Raw genomic sequence first — 21,513 nt, 5'->3', positions numbered from 1 at the left:
TCATAACATATCATACATTTTGCAAATATGTAACATTTTGAAATTCGTAACATATTTTACATTTTGAAAATTTGTAACAAAAAATACAAATTATATTTTGTAACATATCATACAAAATGGGTGATGGACAACGACAAATTAATACATACCATACGAAACGTAACATATGATACTAAATGGACTGTCTCAGATTTGTGTAAACTTCACTAGGCACTTGTCTATGGTGTCAATGCTGCAACCTGGTCTCAGAGCATTTCATATTATTCTTTATGTTTTTATTTTACCTTTATTTAACTAGACATATTCTTATTTTGAATGACAGCCTAGGAACAGTGGGTTACTAAACACAATTACAACTTCTTCATATCACAGGACTCTGTCACTGCGTTGAATTTGCCAGACAAATCCAAGATAATTTACTGCATCAGCGATTTTGTATCAGGGGCAGAACGACAAATGTTTTCCTTGTCAGTACAAGGCTGTCTCCTTGTACCTGCAGATTGAGCTAAGGGCCTCTCATTATCGAAAACAAATTTCTCATCATTTGTTTATTGCTTTTTCGGACTTTTGCTGTACCAATCATTTTTGCTTTGTTAGTTGTGGAAATTGTGGTATATGGTAAAATTGTGGTATATGGTATAATTGTGGTAAATGCATAATATCTGATCATTATAACATAACAATAATAATGAAATAGATTAATTCAGATCCTAATCTTAGTGATCTAAGAATATTTTTGCTGTTGTTGTGAAGTGCCAGTTTCGTGAGAACTGTTTATATGGCATAGACAAATAGCATGTGATGTCTAGACTTTCACAAAAAACAGTATGCTGTAACACCACTTTAACCACATCCTGCCCGTAGGCGCATTTTGTTTCTTGTAAACCCATGTGACGTCTTATTTTTAAGTAGGCCAGCCAACCTGGAAAAAGTGCTTGAAAACACATTGCTCGTTACAGGCTGTAATCAAATAATAAAAGGGTAATAAAAAAAAAAACATTTAAGGCCATTTTCAAGGGGTCAAAGGTGAATTCTGGAGAAAATGGGCAAAAGTCCAATTAGAAATATCCTGAAATGTTAAATGATCTGGATTATCAAAACATAAACACTAAGACTGAGGAATGGATGCATTAATAGTGACGTTTCATACAGTTATTATGCTTTAAAAGGGGAAATCCGAAGTCAAAACAATAACAAAGTGTACTCTCGCCCCTGTTTCAGTAAAAAGCTGAAGGATAAACGCTGGAGAAATGTAACCACTCTCAAATTCATAGACAGAGCTATGGATGCAAGGAATGACCATCCATGATACATTTTACCAGGGCTAGCTTTCGCCAGTTGATGTACCGTTAGTGTCACGTCCTGGCCAGTATAAGGGTTAATTGTTATTGTAGTTTGGTCAGGACGTGGCAGAGGGTATTTGTTTTATGTGGTTCAGGGTGGTGTGTTAGTTAGGAGGGCGTTTGATTTATTATTTCCGGGTTTTGAGTTATGGTCTATGTTTATGTATTTCTATGTGTAGTCTAGTGAGTGTGTTTCTATGTTGAGTTAATTGGGGTGGACTTCCAATTGAAGGCAGCTGTTTGGTGTTGCCTTTGATTGGAAGTCCTATATTAGTTGGGTGTGTTTGTCTGTGTATTTGTGGGAGATTGTTTTTGCACTGCGTATGTATAGCCTGCAAAACTGTCATTTGTTGTGCTTATTGTTTTCTTGTTTTTTCGTGTTCAATGTTCGTTAATAAATTAAGAAAATGAACACCAACTCTGCTGCATATTGGTCCACCTTTTCAGATGACGATTTCGCTATATCGTCCTCAGACGAAGAAAGTGGTGACAGTTAGAGAGAGAGCTGGTCAAAAGTTGCCTAATGTTAGCTATTAATAATAGTATAATGTAATGTAATATAATGTTAGCTAATATATATGCTAGATATCGTTTGAAGAGACTTGCACTTTCTCTTGAGCAATTTTTATAGCCTACCTTTTAGGAGTGGAAAGATTTTCAAAAGAAATATGGGCGCTCAAAATATAGGCCTATTTCTAGGCAATGTAGTAAAGTATAGCCTAATCATAGACCTATTTAGGAAGTACATTTCCTTGTAAAGATAATGTATAAATATACACCAAGGTAGTTCTTTGTCATGCCTCATTTTAGGAGGATCAGATGGTGACAGGAGTCTCAGCAGGGACAGGCAGCCAGGGAAAGACCAGTCTGTGACAGAGGTGAGGTGAATTTTTGAAGATACAACACTTTATTCTCTCTGTGCAGCAAACACTGGACAAGCCAGATGCTATTTTAAGGCAGTCTGACAAACCTCCACAGTTGATTTCCAAACTGTATCAAGGGTTGATATAGGCTTTTTCCAATGACACAAAACATGTCAAACAAAAATGTGAGGAAGACCTGGTAGATGCTATTGATGATGAATGGATACAGATATGTTTAAATGCCCAGTCATGTTCATATCATCTCAGACATAAATTACTGCAGTTGAAGGCCGTCCATAGAACATCCTATATGCCAGTGAAACTGAATTACATGCACTCAGAGACGTCATTCCTATGCTGGAGGTGTAAAACACAAAAGGGGCTGAATTCTGGTAAAGAGTATATTATTTTACCTCAGCATGTTCTCCCTTCTCTCTGTTTGCTTGGAAATGTTGATACTGGAGACTTATCTGAAGAAACTGTGTATCCAAGCATTTATAGCGACTAAGAAATCCATTGCCATTAATTGGAAGGATGGTTATCCCCCCACAATGCCATTATCTATCACTAGATTTGATTCATTACCAGATTTAAGGGTATACTGGGCAACTTTCATAAGGTCTGGATGCCTTATATGGAATACAGTACGGCTAAAGGAGTCTGTATTGAAAACATGCCTACGTCAGGGGAGATACCTATTTAGGCAATCCCTAGCTGCTGGGCTGCTCAGTCCTGGCTCTGGGGTTCTACCGTCCTGTGGGTTGTCGCATATTGGATTGTGTAAAAATGCAGGAAATTATGTTCAGATGGCCTAAAAAATTATTGGGGAGGAGCCCCAGACCCCCCGCCAGGTTATTCCCCCCCCACTTCTAAAACTAAAACTAAAGTGGCGCCCCTGCATTTTACCCCTTAAAAATTACAGTTTTAATATCTCTGGCCCAGAAAGTCAAATTGTTCTGAGAATCTTGGTTCAGTGGGGTCTCTCAGTTTTCCCACAAGGTCTATGTCTTCTGAGAATGGTCCTTAGTGGCACTACATAACACAACTGTAGTTGAAAACATCAGCATTTTCATCATTTCTGTATATTTGCATGTCTTAAAGGGGCAATCAGTTGCTACATCCATTGTTGGATTTCTATGAAATATATGATATGAACCCATTGATTCTTGAAGAATATAACTTATAAATGCGCTTAGTTTATGAGCTTAGTTTAACTTTCGTAACCCATCAGAACCCAAAATATAAGCTTGAATTACTCCAATGTTTGTAAACAAAGTAAATGTATTCAACCAAACTATAGCCTGAAAACATGGTTAACACTATAATTTTTATATCATGGATGGTCAGTCCTCGCATCCATACCACTGTCAATAAATTTAAGAGTGATTACATTTCTCCAGCCCTATCCCTTAACTTTTTATAGACACAGTGTCGGGGGTCACTATTTGTGTTATTGTTTCAACTGCAGATTGGCCCTTTAATATCAACAATTTTATAAAATTGTCAGTATTGTAATACTTACAAAATCAAATGCCTGTGCTAAGATCTGAACAGCGGTTTCGTGGAGGATTCTATCCAAAATACATCAAGGTATGATCATGAACATGACCAAAGTCATCGGATACTGTGGAATAAATGACATCAAGCTTTTAGTGTTTATGAGCAACAGTACAGACTATATATCCCTAAGTTACATAATCGATCTAGCTACTGTACTCAATGAATTAGGAATTCGCTATAAACCAAATAATTATCTCATTGTTTTCTTTTAAGAGGTAGCAATACTACCACGAGGAACATTATAAAATATAAATCTGAAATAAATATCACTTTGAGGATATATTCAGTGAAAATGATCAAAATGTTTATGTTAACTGTGTCTACATGTGGTTCCTTACATATGATATTAAAACTTTTATGTATGGCCGGTCATAATGACAATATCACGGTAACGGAATTACACTGAGACTCTGAATTTTTTCACTTTAAATGTATGCCAAACAAAACACATTGATATCAAAGTGTAAACAAACCGTGCAACTCTTTGACTACTGAAATTACTTTGAAAAATGTAGACAAAACATTTCACTAAAACACATTTACTGGAAGAACTGCAGATACAACGTTTTTTTTTATACGACCACGTTTTCCAAAAACACGAATTGAACTACAGCAAGTGAAGTGGATTTACACCCGGTAACAGAATTGTGGTAACTGAATTACATCATGGCATATAGTAAAGTATAGTTCAGTACAGTAGAGTACAGAACAACACAGTACATTATACTGTACTCTACCGAACTATACTCTACTCCAGTGGTTTTCAACTGGTGTGCCTTGAGGAACTCTCAGGTGTGCCGTGAAACCTTTCCTAATCTTGATACTATTTTGGAACACTAACGTATAAACATGCCCTGTGGAATGCACGTTGCATTTTGACCGGGAGCAGCTGTGCCGCTCAGATAATACATTGAATGTCACATGGTTACATATCGTTGTTTCAATTTGAGGGGTGGGCATCACGAACAAAGTCATTTGTATAATTTTACTTCACCTGTGAGAACCGTTTGCACAGACAAGTCTGATTAGGTTTAGCTGTACCACACGCTCTGCCCGATAAACAAAACAGAGCATTGCTTTGTGTCTGCGGTTGCACATTTTACAATGCAGAAAACCCCTAGTCTCAAACCTTTCAAACCAAATGACCTATTTTACCAGAGTTACACTTTCTCTCTGAGTGGATTTGCGTGACGCTCTTAAAGGTGTACGCGCAAATTCATCATAATGAGTAAGGAACTATGTTTGCACAAACAATGTTTGCGTACTCCTCTGCTCTAATCTAATCTACTCAAAGTTTAAAAAAAAAACTATTTAATCTATAAAAAAAAACGTTTGTCACAGAATTTAAATGATTCAGATGAGAGGATCAGATGAGATGGAGGCCATTATCACAAAATAAATGAATAGGGACATTTTAGAGGATTTTTTTTTATCCCATTAAGGTGTGCCACGGTTCATAAAATGTTGTGAACCACTACTCTACTCTACTCTACTCTACTCTACTCTACTCTACTCTACTCTACTCTACTCTACTCTACTCTACTTTAATGTAATGTTCTGATTCAGAGGGGTTGGGTTAAAACCTCTTGACGGTCGCCTAGGATAGGGGGCGCCATAGCGCATTTTGAAAAAGAATTGTGCCCATTTTAAACGGCCTACTACTCAAACTCAGAAGCTAGGATATGCATATAATTAATACTTGTGGATAGAAAACACCCCAAAGTTTCTAAAACTGTTTGAATGGTGTCTGTTAGTATAACAGAACTCATATGGCAGTCAAAACCCCGAGACAGATCGAAACAGGAAGTGGAATTCTGAATTGCGGACTCAACTTCATCACACCGTGAGGTATGGTTCATTGAGCACTTCCTATTGCTTCCACTATATGTCCCCAGTCTTTACAAAGTGATTTGAGTCTCCTACTGTGAAAACTGACAGAATGACACGCTGTGGAACGTGGTCACACGGAGAGGGCCATCACCATTATGATGCCGGCGCCCCTGGCTACCCTCCCCTTTCGAAACGTTTATAAAGACAATGCAATCGTCCCCCTTGAATCTTATTGGAGCTCTGGTTGAAAAAGGCCCTAAAGATTTATGTTATACAACATTTTACATGTTTGAACGAACCTAAATAAGAAAAAAATGCATTTTGTTGAAAGAATAGTCCCGCGGCCACAGAGCTTTTGGTGCAGTCTTCGACCACCCGCCCGAGGGTAGAGCGGCGGGTGAGTGCCTCTTCCATCTGAGGCAGGAGACGAGGAGCGCCCAGGAGTTCTTCCTGGAGTTTAGGACCCTGGCTGCCAGCGCGGGATGGAACGACAGGGCCCTGATCGACCATTACCGCTGCAGTCTGCGCAAGGACGTCCGTCAGGAGTTGGCCTGCAGAGACACCGCCCTCACGTTTGACCAGCTGGTGGACCTGTCCATCCGGCTGGACAACCTGCTGGCTACCCGCGGACGTTCAGATCGAGGTCTGGGGGTTCCATCCCCCCGCACCCCCTCTCCGATACCTATGGAGCTGGGAGGGGCGGTGCGCAGGGAGACCGGAGGGGGTTCCAGCTCGTGCACCATCTGTGGCTGCAGAGGTGACACTGCCAGTCGGTGCTGGGTTGGTTCCTCTGGGTATCGAGGCAGCAGGCAGGGCGCTCTGGCGTCACCCCAGGTGAGCCGGCAACATTCTCACCCAGAGCCCTCTGTTGCTCATATGTTTGTCTATGTCACTTTTTATGAGTTTGCCCGCATTCCCAGCATAAGGCACTCGTCGATTCAGGCGCGGCTGGGAACTTTATAAATAGATCGTTCGCCCATAGTTTAGGGATCCCCATTGTTCCCGTGGCTGTGCCCTTCCCCGTTCACGCCTTAGATAGTCGACCATTAGGGTCAGGTTTGATCAGGGAGGCCACCGCTCCTCTGGGCATGGTGATGCAGGTGGGGCACAAAGAGAGAATTAGTCTCTTCCTTATTAACTCTCCTGCATTTCCCGTGATGCTGGGCCTACCCTGGTTAGTTTGTCATGACCCCACTGTTTCTTGGCCACAGAGGGCTCTCACGGGGTGGTCATGGGAGTGCTCTGGGAGGTGGTTAGGGGTTTCCGTTGGTGCTACTACGGTGGAAAGTCCAGACCAAGTCTCCACCGTGCGCATTCCCCCTGAATATGCCGATTTGGCTCTCGCCTTCTCTAAAAAGAAGGCGACTCAATTATAAATCTCCTGGTAGACGCTGCACTTCCCAGGAGTCACATGTATCCCCTCTCACAGGCGGAGAAGGAGGCTATGGAAACATATGTCTCCGAATCCCTGCGTCAAGGGTACACTTCACCCATCTCCTCGAGTTTCTTTTTTGTGAAGAAGAAGGAGGGAGGTCTGCGCCCATGTATTGACTATCGGGGTCTGAACCAGCTCACTGTGAGGTATAGTTACCCGCTACCACTCATAGCCACAATTATTGAGTCAATGCACGGGACGCGCTTCTTCACCAAACTAGATCTCAGGAGCGCTTACAACCTGGTGCATATCCGAGAGGGAGACGAGTGGAAGACGGCTTTCAGTACCATCTCAGGGCACTATGAGTACCTCGTCATGCCGTACGGGTTGATGAATGCGCCATCAGTCTTCCAAGCCGTTGTAGATGAGATTTTCAGGGACCTGCACGGGCAGGGTGTAGTGGTATATATTGATGACATTCTGATATACTCCGCTACACGCGCCGAGCATGTGTCCCTGGTGCGCAGGGTGCTTGGTCACCTGTTGGAGCATGACCTGTACGTCAAGGCTGAGAAATGCTTGTTTTTCCAGCAATCCGTCTCCTTCCTAGGGTATCACATTTCCACCTCAGGGGTGGAGATGGAGAGTGACCGCATTTCAGCTGTGTGTAATTGGCCGACTCCCACCACGGTAAAGGAGGTGCAGCGGATCTTAGGGTTTGCCAACTACTACCGGAGGTTTATCCGAGGTTTTGGTCAGGTAGCGGCTCCCATTACCTCACTGCTGAAGGGGGGCCCGGTGCGTTTGCAGTGGTCGGCTGAGGCGGACAGGGCTTTTAGTCACCTGACGGCTCTGTTTACCTCGGCTCCCGTGCTGGCCCATCCGGATCCCTCTTTGGCGTTCATAGTGGAGGTGGACGCGTCCGAGGCTGGGATAGGAGCGGTGCTCTCTCAGCGCTCGGGTACGCCACCGAAGCTCCGCCCCTGTGCCTTCTTCTCAAAGAAGCTCAGCCCGGCGGAGCGAAACTATGACTTGGGGGACCGGGAGCTGTTGGCTGTCGTCAAGGCCTTGAAGGCATGGAGATATTGGCTTGAGGGGGCTTGACACCCTTTTCTCATCTGGACTGACCACCGCAATCTGGAGTACATCCGGGAAGCGAGGAGACTGAACCCTCGCCAGGCAAGGTGGGCCATGTTTTTCACCCGTTTTGTGTTTACCCTTTCCTACAGACCAGGTTCCCAGAACGTAAAGGCAGACGCATTGTCCCAGCTGTATGACACAGAGGAGCGGCCCATGGATCCCACTCCCATACTCCCCGCTTCCTGCCTGGTGGCGCCGGTAGTGTGGGAGCTGGACACGGACATAGAGCAGGCGTTAAGTGCAGAGCCCGCTCCCGTCCAGTGTTCCGCTGGGAGTCTGTACGTCCTGTCTGCTGTTCGTGACCGGTTGATCTACTGGGCCCTCACGTCACCCTCCTCTGGTCATCCTGGGATCGGTCGGACAGTGCGCTGTTTGAGCGGGAGGTACTGGTGGCCTACCTTGGCTAAGGACGTGAGGGTTTACGTTTCCTCCTGCTCGGTGTACACCCAGTGTAAGGCTCCTAGGCACCTGCCCAGAGGTAAGCTACACCCCTTACCCGTTCCACAGCGGCCTTGGTCGCACCTGTAGGTGGATTTTCTGACTGATCTTCCACTCTCACAGGGTAACACCGCAATCCTGGTCGTTGTGGATCGGTTCTCTAAGATCTGTCGTCTCCTCCCTCTGCCCGGTCTCCCTACGGCCCTACAGACTGCGGAGGCCTTGTTTACACATGTCTTCCGGCACTACGGGGTGCCTGAGGATATAGTGTCTGATCGGGGTCCCCAGTTCATGTCTAGGGTCTGGAAGGCGTTCATGGAACGTCTGGGGGTCTCGATCAGCCTTACTTCAGGGTTTCACCCCGAGAGTAATGGGCAGGTGGAGAGAGTGAACCAGGATGTGGGTAGGTTTCTGCGGTCCTATTCCCGGAATTCGTGCCCTGGGCTGAGATGGCACAGAACTCGTTCCGCCACTCCTCCACTAACCTCTCTGCCTTCCAGTACGTACTAGGGTACCAGCCGGTTCTGGCACCTTGGCATCAGAGTCAGACCGAGGTTCCTGCGGTGGACGACTGGTTCAGGCGCGTGGAGGAGACATGGGAAGCCGTCCGTGTCCACCTTCAGCAGGCCGTGACGTGCCAAAAGAAGAACGCAGATCGCCACCGCAGTGAGACCCCAATGTTCGCACCGGGGGACCGGGTCTGGCTCTCGACCCGAAACCTGCCCCTCCGCCTGCCCTGCCGAAAGCTGGGTCCGCGGTTTGTGGGGCCATTTAAAGTCCTGTGGAGAGTGAACGAGGTTTGTTACAGGTTACAGCTTCCACCCGATTACCGTATTAACCCCTCGTTCCATGTGTCTCTCCTCAGGCCGGTGGTGGCTGGCCCGGAGTCTGAGGTGCGGGAGGTTCCGCAGCCCCTCTGGGGGGGGGGGGCGTACTCCGTTCGCTCCATCCTGGATTTGAGACGTCGGGCGAGGGGCCTTCAGTATCTCGTGGAGTGGGAGGGGTACGGTCCGGAGGAGAATGTGCTGGGTTCCGGTGGAGGATGTGTTGGATCCTTCCATGCTGCAGGAGTTCCACCGTCTTCGTCCAGATCGCCCTGCGCCTCGCCCTCCGGGTCGTCCCCGAGGCCGGTGTCGACTCGCTGCTGGAGCCGCGCAACAAGGGGGGGGTACTGTCACGACTTCTGCCGAAGTCGATGCACCTCCTTGTTCGGGTGGTGCTCGGTGATCGACGTCACCGGTCCTCTAGCCATCATTGATCCATTTTTCATTTTCCATTGGTTTTGTCTTGTCTTCCTACACACCTGGTTCCAATCCCATTAATTACATGCTGTGTATTTAACCCTCTGTTTCCCTTCATGTCCTTGTCGGAGGTTGTTTGTGGTTATGTGTTAGTGTATTTTGTATAGGTGTGCGACGGGTATGTTTATCCATGTTTATTTTTATGTACGTTGGTTTCTTGGAGTTTGTTTTATATAAATTAAACTACTCCAGTTCCACCAAGTTGGTTTCTCCTGCGCCTGACTTCCCTGCCACCTACACACACCACAATGACACTATCAGGTGGAGAGTTGAGGAGTGATAGAATGTGGCCAGGTTGGGAATTTAGCCATGACACCGGCTTGAACACCCCTACTCTTACAATAAGTGCCATGGGATTTTGAATGACCACAGAGTCAGGACACCCATTTTAATGTCCCATCCGAAAGACGACACCCTACGCAGGGCCTATGTCCCCATATATACTCAAGGTTTGAAATGATTATTTATTAGCCAAGTATTATATATTTTTGGGCTTCTTGCGTCAATTTGCAGTCAAACATTTTTTTTTATTATGTTCCAGCCCCCTGAACATCCACTCAAGAAAAAATTGCTCCGTGGCTGATCCCTGGCCTAGACAATCCAATCCGCCAATCATGGCTGTGAATGAAAATATACTTAAATTCGTATCAACACGCCCACACAATAGAACTGAGTATTTCAATGGAAAAAAGAGGCTCAGGGAAATAAATGATAAAAAATATACACTGAGTATACCAAATATTAGAAACACCTGACTAATATTGAGTTGCCGTCGAAATAAGGTTGAAAAGAAGCCCATAGCCCTACCTACTGTAAAATATGGTGGTGAATCTTCGATGTTATGGGGCTATTTTGCTTCCACTGGTCCTGGGGCCTTTGTGGTCAACGCCATCATGAACTTTACACAGTAACGTTACCAGGACGTTTAAGCCAAAAAACTGGTTGCCTCTGCCAGGAGGCTGAAACTGGCCGCAACTGAATCTTCCAGCAAGACAATAACCCGAGGCATACATCAAAATCCACAAAAAAATAAATATTTGGAGCACAAAATCAAAATTTGTACAGTCTCTGGACTTCAACCCCATTGAAAATCTGTGACTTTAATTGAAGAGGACAGTCCATAAACGCAGATGAAGGATATCAAAGATCTGGAAAGATTCTGTATGGAGGAATGGTCTAAGATCCCTCCCAATGTGTTCTCCAATCTGATAAAACATTTTAGAGAAAGGCTCTGCAACGCTGCTGTGTTTTTCACGCTCAACAGTTTCCCATGTTTATCAAGAATGGTCCACCACCCAAAGAACATCCAGCCAGCTTAAACACAACTGTGGGAAGCATTGGAGTCAACATGGGCCAGCATCCCTGTGGAACGCTTTCGGCAGCTTGTATAGTCCATGCCCTGATGAATTGAGGCTGTTCTGAGGGTAAAAGGGGGATGAAACTCAATATGAGGAAGGTGTTCCTAATGTTTGGTATAGTCAGTGTATGCATAACAGGCCAACACTTAATAAAAAGGTTTCAAAAGGGTTCTTCAGCTGTCCCCATAGGAGAGCCCTTTTTGGTACCATGTAGAACCCTCTGTAGAAAGGCTTCTACATGATACCCAAAAGGGTTCTACCTGCAACCAAAAAGGGTTTTTCAATGGGGACAGCCCAAGAACCCTTTAAGGTTCTAGATAGCACCTTTTTTTTCTAAGAGTGTATGGGCAGGATGTGGTTAAGACATTTTGGGGGGTATAAACCTACCCTAAGGATAAGAAGTCACATGGTTTGCAATAAACAAAATGTGGGCAGGATGTGTTAAAGAAAAAAAAAAATTTAAAGGTAGAGTTGGCAATGCAAGATGTAAACAGCAACATCAGGACGATTTCTGTAACAGTTAAGAGCGTTGAAGGCCGAGGCTAAACTTCTCAGCTGTTTAGGTCTACAGCCTATAGCTCCCACGTGGTAGCAGCGTGTACCACCCTGCGCACAGTCCCGCGCAGATACTCCGTGGTCCTGCTTTACACTCATCTGAATATCTGCGATGCTGCTCGTGGCAACATCATATCGCTGAGTCTCAGTGTAAGTTATACAACATTTTAATATGCTTCTCGGTGTTACTCTGTTTAACGTTGAACGTTATCCCCTATCAGGATAGAGGATAGAGATTTTACCTTTGTGAACATCTGTGGGTGAATTGTTAATCTTTCTGCCGAATTAGAAGGCCCATCACAGTGTTTGCTTTGATGTGATATTATTGCACATCGGACCTGGGCGGAAAATAGTGGTATTTTGCAGTTTATTCAATTTTTTTTTTTTTACATAGTTGAGGTAGTTTCATGTGAAGGATAAACTAAAGGCAATGTTCCCTTTGATATTCAAATACAGAAAAAAATATAGATTTTAACATATTTTGAATACTTCTCAGAAAAACAAATACAAATACGTTTTTTTATATATGCAAATTGACACCCCTTTATATATAATAACACCTTGTAAAAAATAATTAATAATAGGTTAGTAAATAGTTTATTCATCATTTATTAATCATTACTCCCACATTTGTAGATGTTAGTAAGCTAGTTATTCACACATTTCTAAACAACTTTTAAAGCTGAGATCCGCGGTAGTGGTAAACAGAGCCATGGCTGCCCCACCACAGTCACTATTGTTTTGTTGTTGAGCTCAGGAATGTTTTTTAAAATGTATTTATCAGTACATAGTATTGTGCTCATCTATCGTGCGTACAATGACGCCCGCGGCGGGGGATGTTAATTGTTTTCAGTAACTTCTCTGTTGTTGTAATATTGCACTTTAAGCACTTTTTGATTGCAAATAGTTTTGAATGTCTATGATATCATATAGTGCTTGAAGAAATATTGCTCGTAACAGGCTCTGTCATCCGTGCTAAATCAAACATTGATGTGGTGATACACATTTAATCATACATGTTTATTCTGTGTATTTGTATGTAATAATGAACAACAAATCTTCAATAAATTGATTTGACGTTGCCATTTTACAAGTACATGTATTTAAGTATACTGTACATTCAGATGTTAGTCATATATTTAGTGAATATGGCCGAAATCTATCATTACCTAAAAAATGTTAACATTGACTGCATTTACACTCGTCCCCCTAGTAACTCTGCCCCACAATGTCAGATCCTCACAGGGTAGTGCTTATTATTCAGAAGTGTCCTTCTGAATAGTTAGAGGGGACTTACATTGTCTGAGAAATGTATTTTCATGTTGTCAAAATCTTTGACTATCCTATTTGGGTGCTTGTACATTTTACCCCTTAAATATGACATTAGGCCTACAGTTTTCACATCTCTGGCCTAAAAAGTCAAATTCCTATGAGGTAAAGTTCTCCTGGTTCAGTAGTGTCTCTTCCAGTTTCCTCAGAGGGCTGATGGGGAATATGCTTTGACTTAAAGCATTATGCAAAATGTAAAGTAAATATAAATATGTTTATTCCACAGTCTAATTATGTATGACATGTTTGAATGGAGATTGTGTTTTTACCCTTTTATTCTAGTTTCTGTGGCTTGAAGCATGACTACATCATAGGGAGAACATTTTTGTTTCTGCTTCCTTAGAGGGAAGTCAGTGACACCGTAGAGAGAAGAGAGAAGGAGACGGATGCCCATTGACCATGGCTTCCCATCCAGAGGGGGAAAAAAGTAAGTTCATCCTACAACTACTTGAAGTGAATAATAACAATAACGCAGGTTCCATAGATTTTTCATTGTAATGCTCATTAAATTATAATTTTTTTGTTGACAGTGAATCACTGCCCAGAGGCTTCCAAACTCAACCCAGGTAAATGTCAGCCGTCACTTGATTGATGTAATCTTCATCCCTGACAACTCTGAACCTGTACAGAAGTTTCTCAAGTCTTTTGTCAGGCTAATGCAATGCTGTATGGTGCAATGATGTATAAACATATGCTCCCGAGTGGCGCAGTGGTCTAAGGCACTGCATATCAGTGTTAGAGGCATCACTACAGTCCCTGATTCGATTCCAGGCTGTATCACAACCGTCCGGGATTGGGAGTCCCATAGGGAGGCGCACAATTGGCTCAGCGTCGTTAGGGTTTTGGCCAGGGTAGGCCGTCATTGTAAATAAGAATTTGTTCTTAACTGACTTGCCTAGTTAAATAAAGGTTACATTTAAAAAAAAGTATAAATTAAAAAACATTAGAACGATTCTAGCTAGCTAGGCAAATGCACCAAATGCTGCTACACAAGCAGAGCCTACAATGGATGGGAAATCAACCTAATCCACACATACGTACTTGCCAGTTAATAGTACACTCTTATTTAATATCAGTCAAATATTAAATGAATGGTGGCCAATATGTAATGAAAGAGAGATGTTATGAAGCTGTGTTTTTGTGCTGTAATGCATGAAGCAGGCTGCTATTTACGTGGACTACATATCCTTACCACATTTATTACACATCTATACTGCCCTACCAGGCAAAAAAAGGCAGTCACTAACTCATTTTCGACCAAATGAGCAATGTCATTTTTGCTACATTAAATACATGCTTAATCATGTGGACAAGTATCCCGCCTCTATTGTGTTTTGAAGAAAACGGGGGTCATGTTAGCAGTAACTGCATAAAGTAACTGTGAAACCAAGGTAAATAAAAACCATATTTATCAGTTCCACGCTATGGGCAGTTACTGCCTTTTTGCTTGGTAGGGCAGTATAAGCGTCACATGAGCGTGTTATATCAGGTCCCAGCCGCATTATTACAGGTTAATGAAATACATCCATAGCATATCTATAGCGCATTCATGTCATGCTATGAAAGCGCTTATTTAGATATCTTAACACTGTAAATGCATTATTGCAATGACAGGGTAGTGTCATCAATGACATCGTAGTGTCATCAATGACATCGTAGTGTCATCATTATGGCTGTTCTCAAAAGTGTGCTTCTGCCATACCAGTGTTAGTGAATATGCCAAAAGGCCAAACCACATATTGAAAATTGTGCTGATATATATCCTGTACCAACCCCATTTCCCCCACCTGCTGGTATAGGCCCGTGACTTACCTTCTGCTTCTGAAATACACACTTTTGAGAATAGCCATAATGACGACACCGCTGTCATTGTAATGATGCATCGATTAAGATACCTAAATAAGCGCTTGGGACCTGTTATAACACATTCATGAGACGCTTATAGATGTGTATTAAATGCATAATGGATATGTAGTTAAAGTAAATCCCTACTGAATATACAGTACTTGGCAAAAACAAATGTAGACATTAATATCTATATCTTCTGTATCTTCTATATCTTCCAAAAATGTTTTAAACAATGGAGGAGGAGTACAAATATGGTGGAGCAGGGCTTCAAAACAGCACCCTCTGTCAGTGATCTAGTGTTTATATACATCAATGACAACTTCACTGAGTTTCACTGTTCTTATTTTAGGTCCTCTGAAGACATTACTCCACAAACTTGGTCTGGAAAAACAATATCCTAATAAACTGACTCTTAGATCTTTGCTTGAGATCAACAAGGACAGTATATCTGATGACGCTGTTGACTCACTCAAAGCAGTACCATGGTACTTTCTGAAGAAGCTATTGATTGTCAATGCAAAATGTAGGAGTTGCACATGTTTACCTGAGAATGAAAGTAGCATTGAGCTTGATAGTGATCATAATACAGAGGATAATGAGGTAAATCTTCTAGATCTCATCACTGCACTCTTCCTCTGTGCTGACAGTTTCCTGCAGCAGGAAATGGCCCTCAAGATGTCCATGTGTCAGTTTGCTGTGCCACTCCTGCTACCCCAGGGCACTGGCAGTCAGAGCACCCTCATGTTGTGGGCCTTGAGGGGTATCCTTAAAGAGTGGCGTCCACATGCTCTATCAGAGTCAAAAGGGTTTGAGGAAGGTAATATTGTGCTTTTGCAAATGCCTTTAATCTCCTTTGTCAGGCTTCAAGCCTGTAGCATGTCAAAATCGCGGCTTTTGAATCATGTCCTCAGCAATGACCAACAGAATCACAACATCTTCGCTCACAAAGACATGGATGGAGGGGCAGCTCCAAGGACAATCTCAGGTGGCTTGGTAGAGGCTTGCTGGTATCTTCCATGTGGAAACAGAAATGGGGATAACTTTCCGGAACCACTAACCGTTGCTAATTTAAGAGGAGATATTTGTGCTTCACAAGCACAATTTATTTTTTTAACCCAAGTGTCAACAGCCATCTTCGTCTTCCTAGACAGTGTTGATGAAGATGAACGGAAGTTGTTGCTCTCTCTTGGGGACAGGGGATCCAAGCTGTTCCTCGTGGTCAATTCCAAAGGAGAGGTGAGCCGTAATGTCAGGACATCAGTAAAGGAGATAATGGATGCATTCAAACTAAAGTCAAACAGATTACTGATGCAGAGACCAAATGTCAACCGTGCAAGATTCTCACGTCAGATCACCAAAGCCATGAAAGATATTTTGAAGGAATCTACTTCAAAAATAAGCATAGAAAGTATGTCAAACGAAGCTATCGAGCTGGGGCCATTTGTTGATGAATGTAAGACTGAGGCCTCAAAATCAGCAGCTGAGGAGATTCTGAAAGGCATTGGAGAACAGAGCATAGTGGATTACAAGAGGAGCCAACTGCCATTGCAAGGTGAACACTGGAAACAATTAGCTAAGATAGAGAAAGAGGAGTGCAGGTTGAAAGACTCAGGGGAAAACAGACTGGAAGAGTACAGAGCCAAACTGCAGGAGGGTAAACTGAAGATTAGAAGAGAGCAGAACAAGTACAAGACTACCACAGCTATGGCAAGCTTTCTAGGATTCCTGGCGACAACAGATAAAGAGGAAAAGTCCCTATTTCTGAAATGGTTACAGCTCAAGCTGGATATGCGATCACGGAAAGACTTGTCATCTCTGCGCAACAGATTCAAAGAACAGTCTTTGGTGAAGCAAGATAATAAATGTTTGGAAGAGCTAGATCAATGTATTTTGGACTCGTCTCTGGGAATCGAACATTTCATGAGAGAGATGGGACAAATCTATGAGGCATCCAGGCTTGGAAATCCTCAAGCATCAGCAGAACATTGCCCTCTACCTGCCCTGGCAGCTGAGCTGCTGTTGGATGGGCATCCATTTGAGCTTTTAGATGGAGATGCCTCCAACATCCCAGAGAAGTGGGTGACTGATGTCCTGATGGAGCTTCACAGAAAGGTAGGAGAGAAAAGTAAGCTGCTTGTAGTAACTGTATTGGGGGTACAGAGTACAGGGAAATCAACACTGCTCAACACCATGTTTGGTGTGCAATTCCCCGTCAGCAGTGGCAGATGCACAAGGGGAGCATTCATGCTTTTCCTCAGGGTTGGAGAGGACATGAGGAAAGACCTGCGTTGTGACTTCATCCTTCTAATCGACACAGAGGGCCTCAAGTCACCATCTCTAGCACAGCTGGATGAAAGCTGTGAACACGACAATGAGTTGGCAACTCTGGTGATCGGTCTTAGTGATATCACAATCATCAACATTGCCATGGAGAACTCAACAGAGATGAATGACGTTCTGCAGATAGCTGTTCATGCCTTCTTAAGGATGAAAGAAGTTGGGAAAACGCCAGTTTGTCATTTTGTGCACCAAAATGTGGCAGGAGTGTCTGCACACAACAAGAATGTGACGGACAGAAAATATATTCTGGACCGACTCAATGAGATGACACAGATTGCAGCTGAGATGGAGAAGCGGCCCTCTGTGAATAGATTCACTGATGTATTGGATTATGATGCAGACAAAAACAACTGGTATATTCCTGGGCTGTGGCACGGCACACCACCAATGGCACCTGTCAATACAGGTTACAGTGAAGCTGTTTCGGACCTCAAGAAGAACCTTATAGAAGTTCTTAAAACATGCAGATATGAGGAACCTTCACAGATCCCAGAATTCATTGAATGGATGAAGAGTTTGTGGAAAGCTGTGAAATATGAGAACTTCATTTTCAGCTTCAGAAATACTCTAGTTGCTCAAGCGTATGACAACCTCTGGAAAGAAATGACTGAATGGGAGTGGGAAAGCCGAAAGAAAATATATACATGGCAGACAAAGGCAGACCTACAAATATCAAACCTTGAGGTAAACAGCTTTGAAAACCAGGCAGAAATCCAAGACTTGCAGAAATTGGCAGAATCTTTCAAATCTGAGGCATTAAAAATGGTGGCAACTCTGGAGGAAGAGATGACCGAGAAACTGGATGCATACTACAAAAGGAAAGACAGAAATGTATCCCTGATTGAAAAGAACAAAATAGATTTCTTTCATCATATCCGGGATGTTCACAGAGATATCTTAAACACAGAGAATAATAAACTTGACATGGCCTTAAAGCTTAAGATCAGCACAATCGAGGCCGATGATATTCATAGAAAACAGAAAGTCAGGCTTGAACAGAAGGTATTGCAGCTCCTTCAAAACTCCAATGACAGCAAAACCCCACTCTCAGATGAGCAGCTGGAAGATGAGTTTGGGAAGATGTGGAGCCAAGAAGTAGTGAAGATTTCAGGGTTGGAAGAGCAGGACATTCCTTCTTATGTTTTCAAGCAGTTGAGAGGAGATTTCTCTAATCGCAATGTGAATGAGGAGTTTCAAAATGTAGAGACTCTGACAGACTACGGCATGGAGCTTTTCAAGGCCAGAGACAGACACATTTGTACTATGACAAAATTCAAACTGAAAATAATGATGTTTGGAAAAAAAAAAAAGCGAAAGAAAGTTTGCAGAGATTTTCAGAGAGCGTTATTGACACCTGCAGAAGGTTAATCCTAGATTCCACTAAATCCCAAACAGATTACCATGACTCTCTTACAAAAGAAGTTCTTGAGAAGATAAACGAATCTCTGAAAGAAAACTACAAGGACCTAAAAACAAATACAAAGTTTGAGGTTGACCTGAAACTGCACATATGTGGTATTGCCTCAAGGGAATTCCTTCAAATGCACAGGAATTTCCTTCTTCGTAAAGATCCTCAAAAGCGTCTGGAGGAGTCCAGGAATCAGTACTTGTCTGCTTTCATAGACTTATACAGAGAGAGAGACCATTGCCGACGCAAAGCACAGGATTTTGTTCAGCACGGTCTCCGACCAGCGATCTTACAATACATCAATAGGTTCCTTGGGACTGACATTGTAGATGAAATGGTGAAAAGCAGCCACGCAGCAGAGTACAGCTCGCGGTCATCCTTCCAGTACTCTATCCTCAAGGAGCTGCTGGAAAAAGATGACTTCCAGGCCTTTGTCAAATACTTTCACAGGTACGAGATCTATGTTAAAGATTTGATATGCCAGCACATTAAAGAATGCTTTTCAGCTGAGATGTCTTTTGTCATGTTGAAAAACAAGAGGCTGAAGGAGATCTATCAAAAGATAAAGGAGGCCATTGAAAAAGCTAGCCAACCTCTGCCCAATGACACTAAAAGTGTCACAGAGTTTATGAAAAACCTGTGCAAACATCTTGACAAAGACATCTCCATATCCATGGATGCTGTTGAGGTGGTCCTCTTTCAGATAAGTACTACCTGCGATCCTTTCACCACGAGTCTCCACGAGTCACTAAGTGACTTGAAGCAGCAAATGCAAGATGAATTCTCGAAATCCATTGACATCATTGAATCCCTTTACACCCTTCCCATCAAACCTCAGGACGAGCTCTTCATGCGTGTGTCGGGTTGTGCGAAGCAGTGCCCCTTCTGCAAAATGCCGTGTGATGCTGGAGGTAAAGAACACAGACAGCATCACGCAAATGCACATCGACCACAAGCACTGGGCAACTACAGAAGTGATCAGACTCAAGAACTTGTTGAAACACTTTGCACAACTGATGTAAACAGTGAAAAATCATTCATAAATGGAAACACAAACTTGGAGCCTCACCCTTACAAAGACTATCGTACCTATTACCCAGAATGGAACATCCAACCAGACTCAACTGATGAGGCTTCTGACTACTGGAAATATGTCCTGGCGACATACAACGACAGGCTGGCTGTGAAGCTCAATGCCAAGCCAGCTGTGATTCCAGAGGCATGGAAGAGCATCACAAAAGCGCAAGCGTTGGAAGGTTTGAAGGTAGCTTTTAGTATAAAAGTCTAGGTAGTAGCATAATTTGCCACCTGAGTGCAATATGGGCGACGACTTAAATTAGCAAAATCAATGTTCAGAATGTTATGCTGTGTAAATTAAAATCATGTTGTAAGATTTATTCCCTGAACGCTCAGTAGATGTATAATCCGTGTTCCAGGTACATACGGTATCGCCCATGTTTAGACAGATTAGCCTCCCGCTAGAATGACTGTCCCATGTACCTGCCTTATACTCAATGACAGGAAGCTAAATTACTGTAAAAGAATCCCTTTTTTTTAGCTTTGTAACATGCATATCTGTCTCACTGTCCTAGGTAATATCACTGTTCTAGGCAACATTACTGTAAAATAACCTTCCAGATTAAAAATGATTACGCTCTGTACTAGTCTTATCTGTCTCACTGTCCTACGCAACATTACTGTAAAATAACCCTCCAGATTAAAAATGATTACGCTCTGTACTAGTCTTATCTGTCTCACTGTCCTACGCAACATTACTGTAAAATAACCTTCCAGATTAAAAATGATTACACTCTGTACTAGTCTTATCTGTCTCACTGTCCTACGCAACATTACTGTAAAATAACCCTCCAGATTAAAAATGATTACGCTCTGTACTAGTCTTATCTGTCTCACTGTCCTACGCAACATTACTGTAAATTAACCCTCCAGATTAAAAATGATTACACTCTGTACTAGTCTTATCTGTCTCACTGTCCTACGCAACATTACTGTAAATTAACCCTCCAGATTAAAAATGATTACGCTCTGTAATAGTCTAATCTGTCTCACTGTTCTAGGCAACATTACTGTAACATAATTTGAATCATGTTTAACTTACTTTGAATAGGTTAGAGATAATTTTTGGGGGCAAGATGAGAGATTCTTTTGTATTCATTTCTTGTTCATTTAGTCTCTTGCTGTTATGGCCAGTCTCCCACTCTCTCCCATATCTTTAACATAATAAAATAACAATGATGATCTCAGCAGGGACAAAAGGAGGACTTATACATGGATGAATCATTCTAACAAACTGTTAAATAATGTTTCTAAGTAGTTTCTAAACAGAAAGGGTTACAGTAATGGTTTCACTGAAGTGTGGAGCCACCACACTACATCTTAATGAGTCCAAGGTTTGACAGGGATGCCAGGGATTAGTCAATCACAGATGCAACAGAGAATCAGTCATCATTACAACACCTGGAAAGCCTAACAGATGTACTGATGATATGAGAGGAACACCCAGAGCCTTCTATTAGTTAAGCTGAGTTAAAGGAGCAATCTGTAGTTCAAACAATAACAAAGCGGGCACCCTGCCACTGTTTTGGTAAAAATCTGAGGGAAGGGTCTGTAAAAAATGTAACCACTCTCAAATTCATAGACAGAGCTATGGAGGCAAGGACTGACTATCCATGATATCAAAAGTACTGTTTTAATCCCTGTTTTGAGGATATACAGTTTTTGTTTATAGTTACATTTTGGCTTCTGATGGGTGTGACAGTTGATATGAGGCATTTATAAGTTATATTCTTCAATAATCAATGAGT

General features: G+C 42.7%; 1 protein-coding gene across 1 annotated transcript; it reads left to right on the top strand.

Annotated features, from left to right (window-relative positions):
* Window positions 1-11,655: 11,655 nt before the first annotated feature.
* Window positions 11,656-20,583, top strand: LOC106570812 (interferon-induced very large GTPase 1). Its single transcript, XM_014143356.3, has 4 exons — window positions 11,656-11,913; window positions 13,375-13,519; window positions 13,623-13,658; window positions 15,290-20,583. Exon 4 carries the CDS (start codon window positions 18,822-18,824, stop codon window positions 19,974-19,976), a length of 1,155 nt encoding a protein of 384 aa, XP_013998831.2. The 5' UTR covers window positions 11,656-11,913; window positions 13,375-13,519; window positions 13,623-13,658; window positions 15,290-18,821; the 3' UTR covers window positions 19,977-20,583.
* Window positions 20,584-21,513: the final 930 nt, after the last annotated feature.

This window comes from Salmo salar, chromosome 15 (assembly GCF_965601325.2).
Source record: "Salmo salar chromosome 15, fSalSal1, whole genome shotgun sequence".
NCBI classification, from domain to species: domain Eukaryota; kingdom Metazoa; phylum Chordata; class Actinopteri; order Salmoniformes; family Salmonidae; genus Salmo; species Salmo salar.
This window is presented reverse-complemented; position numbering and strand designations above follow the sequence as displayed.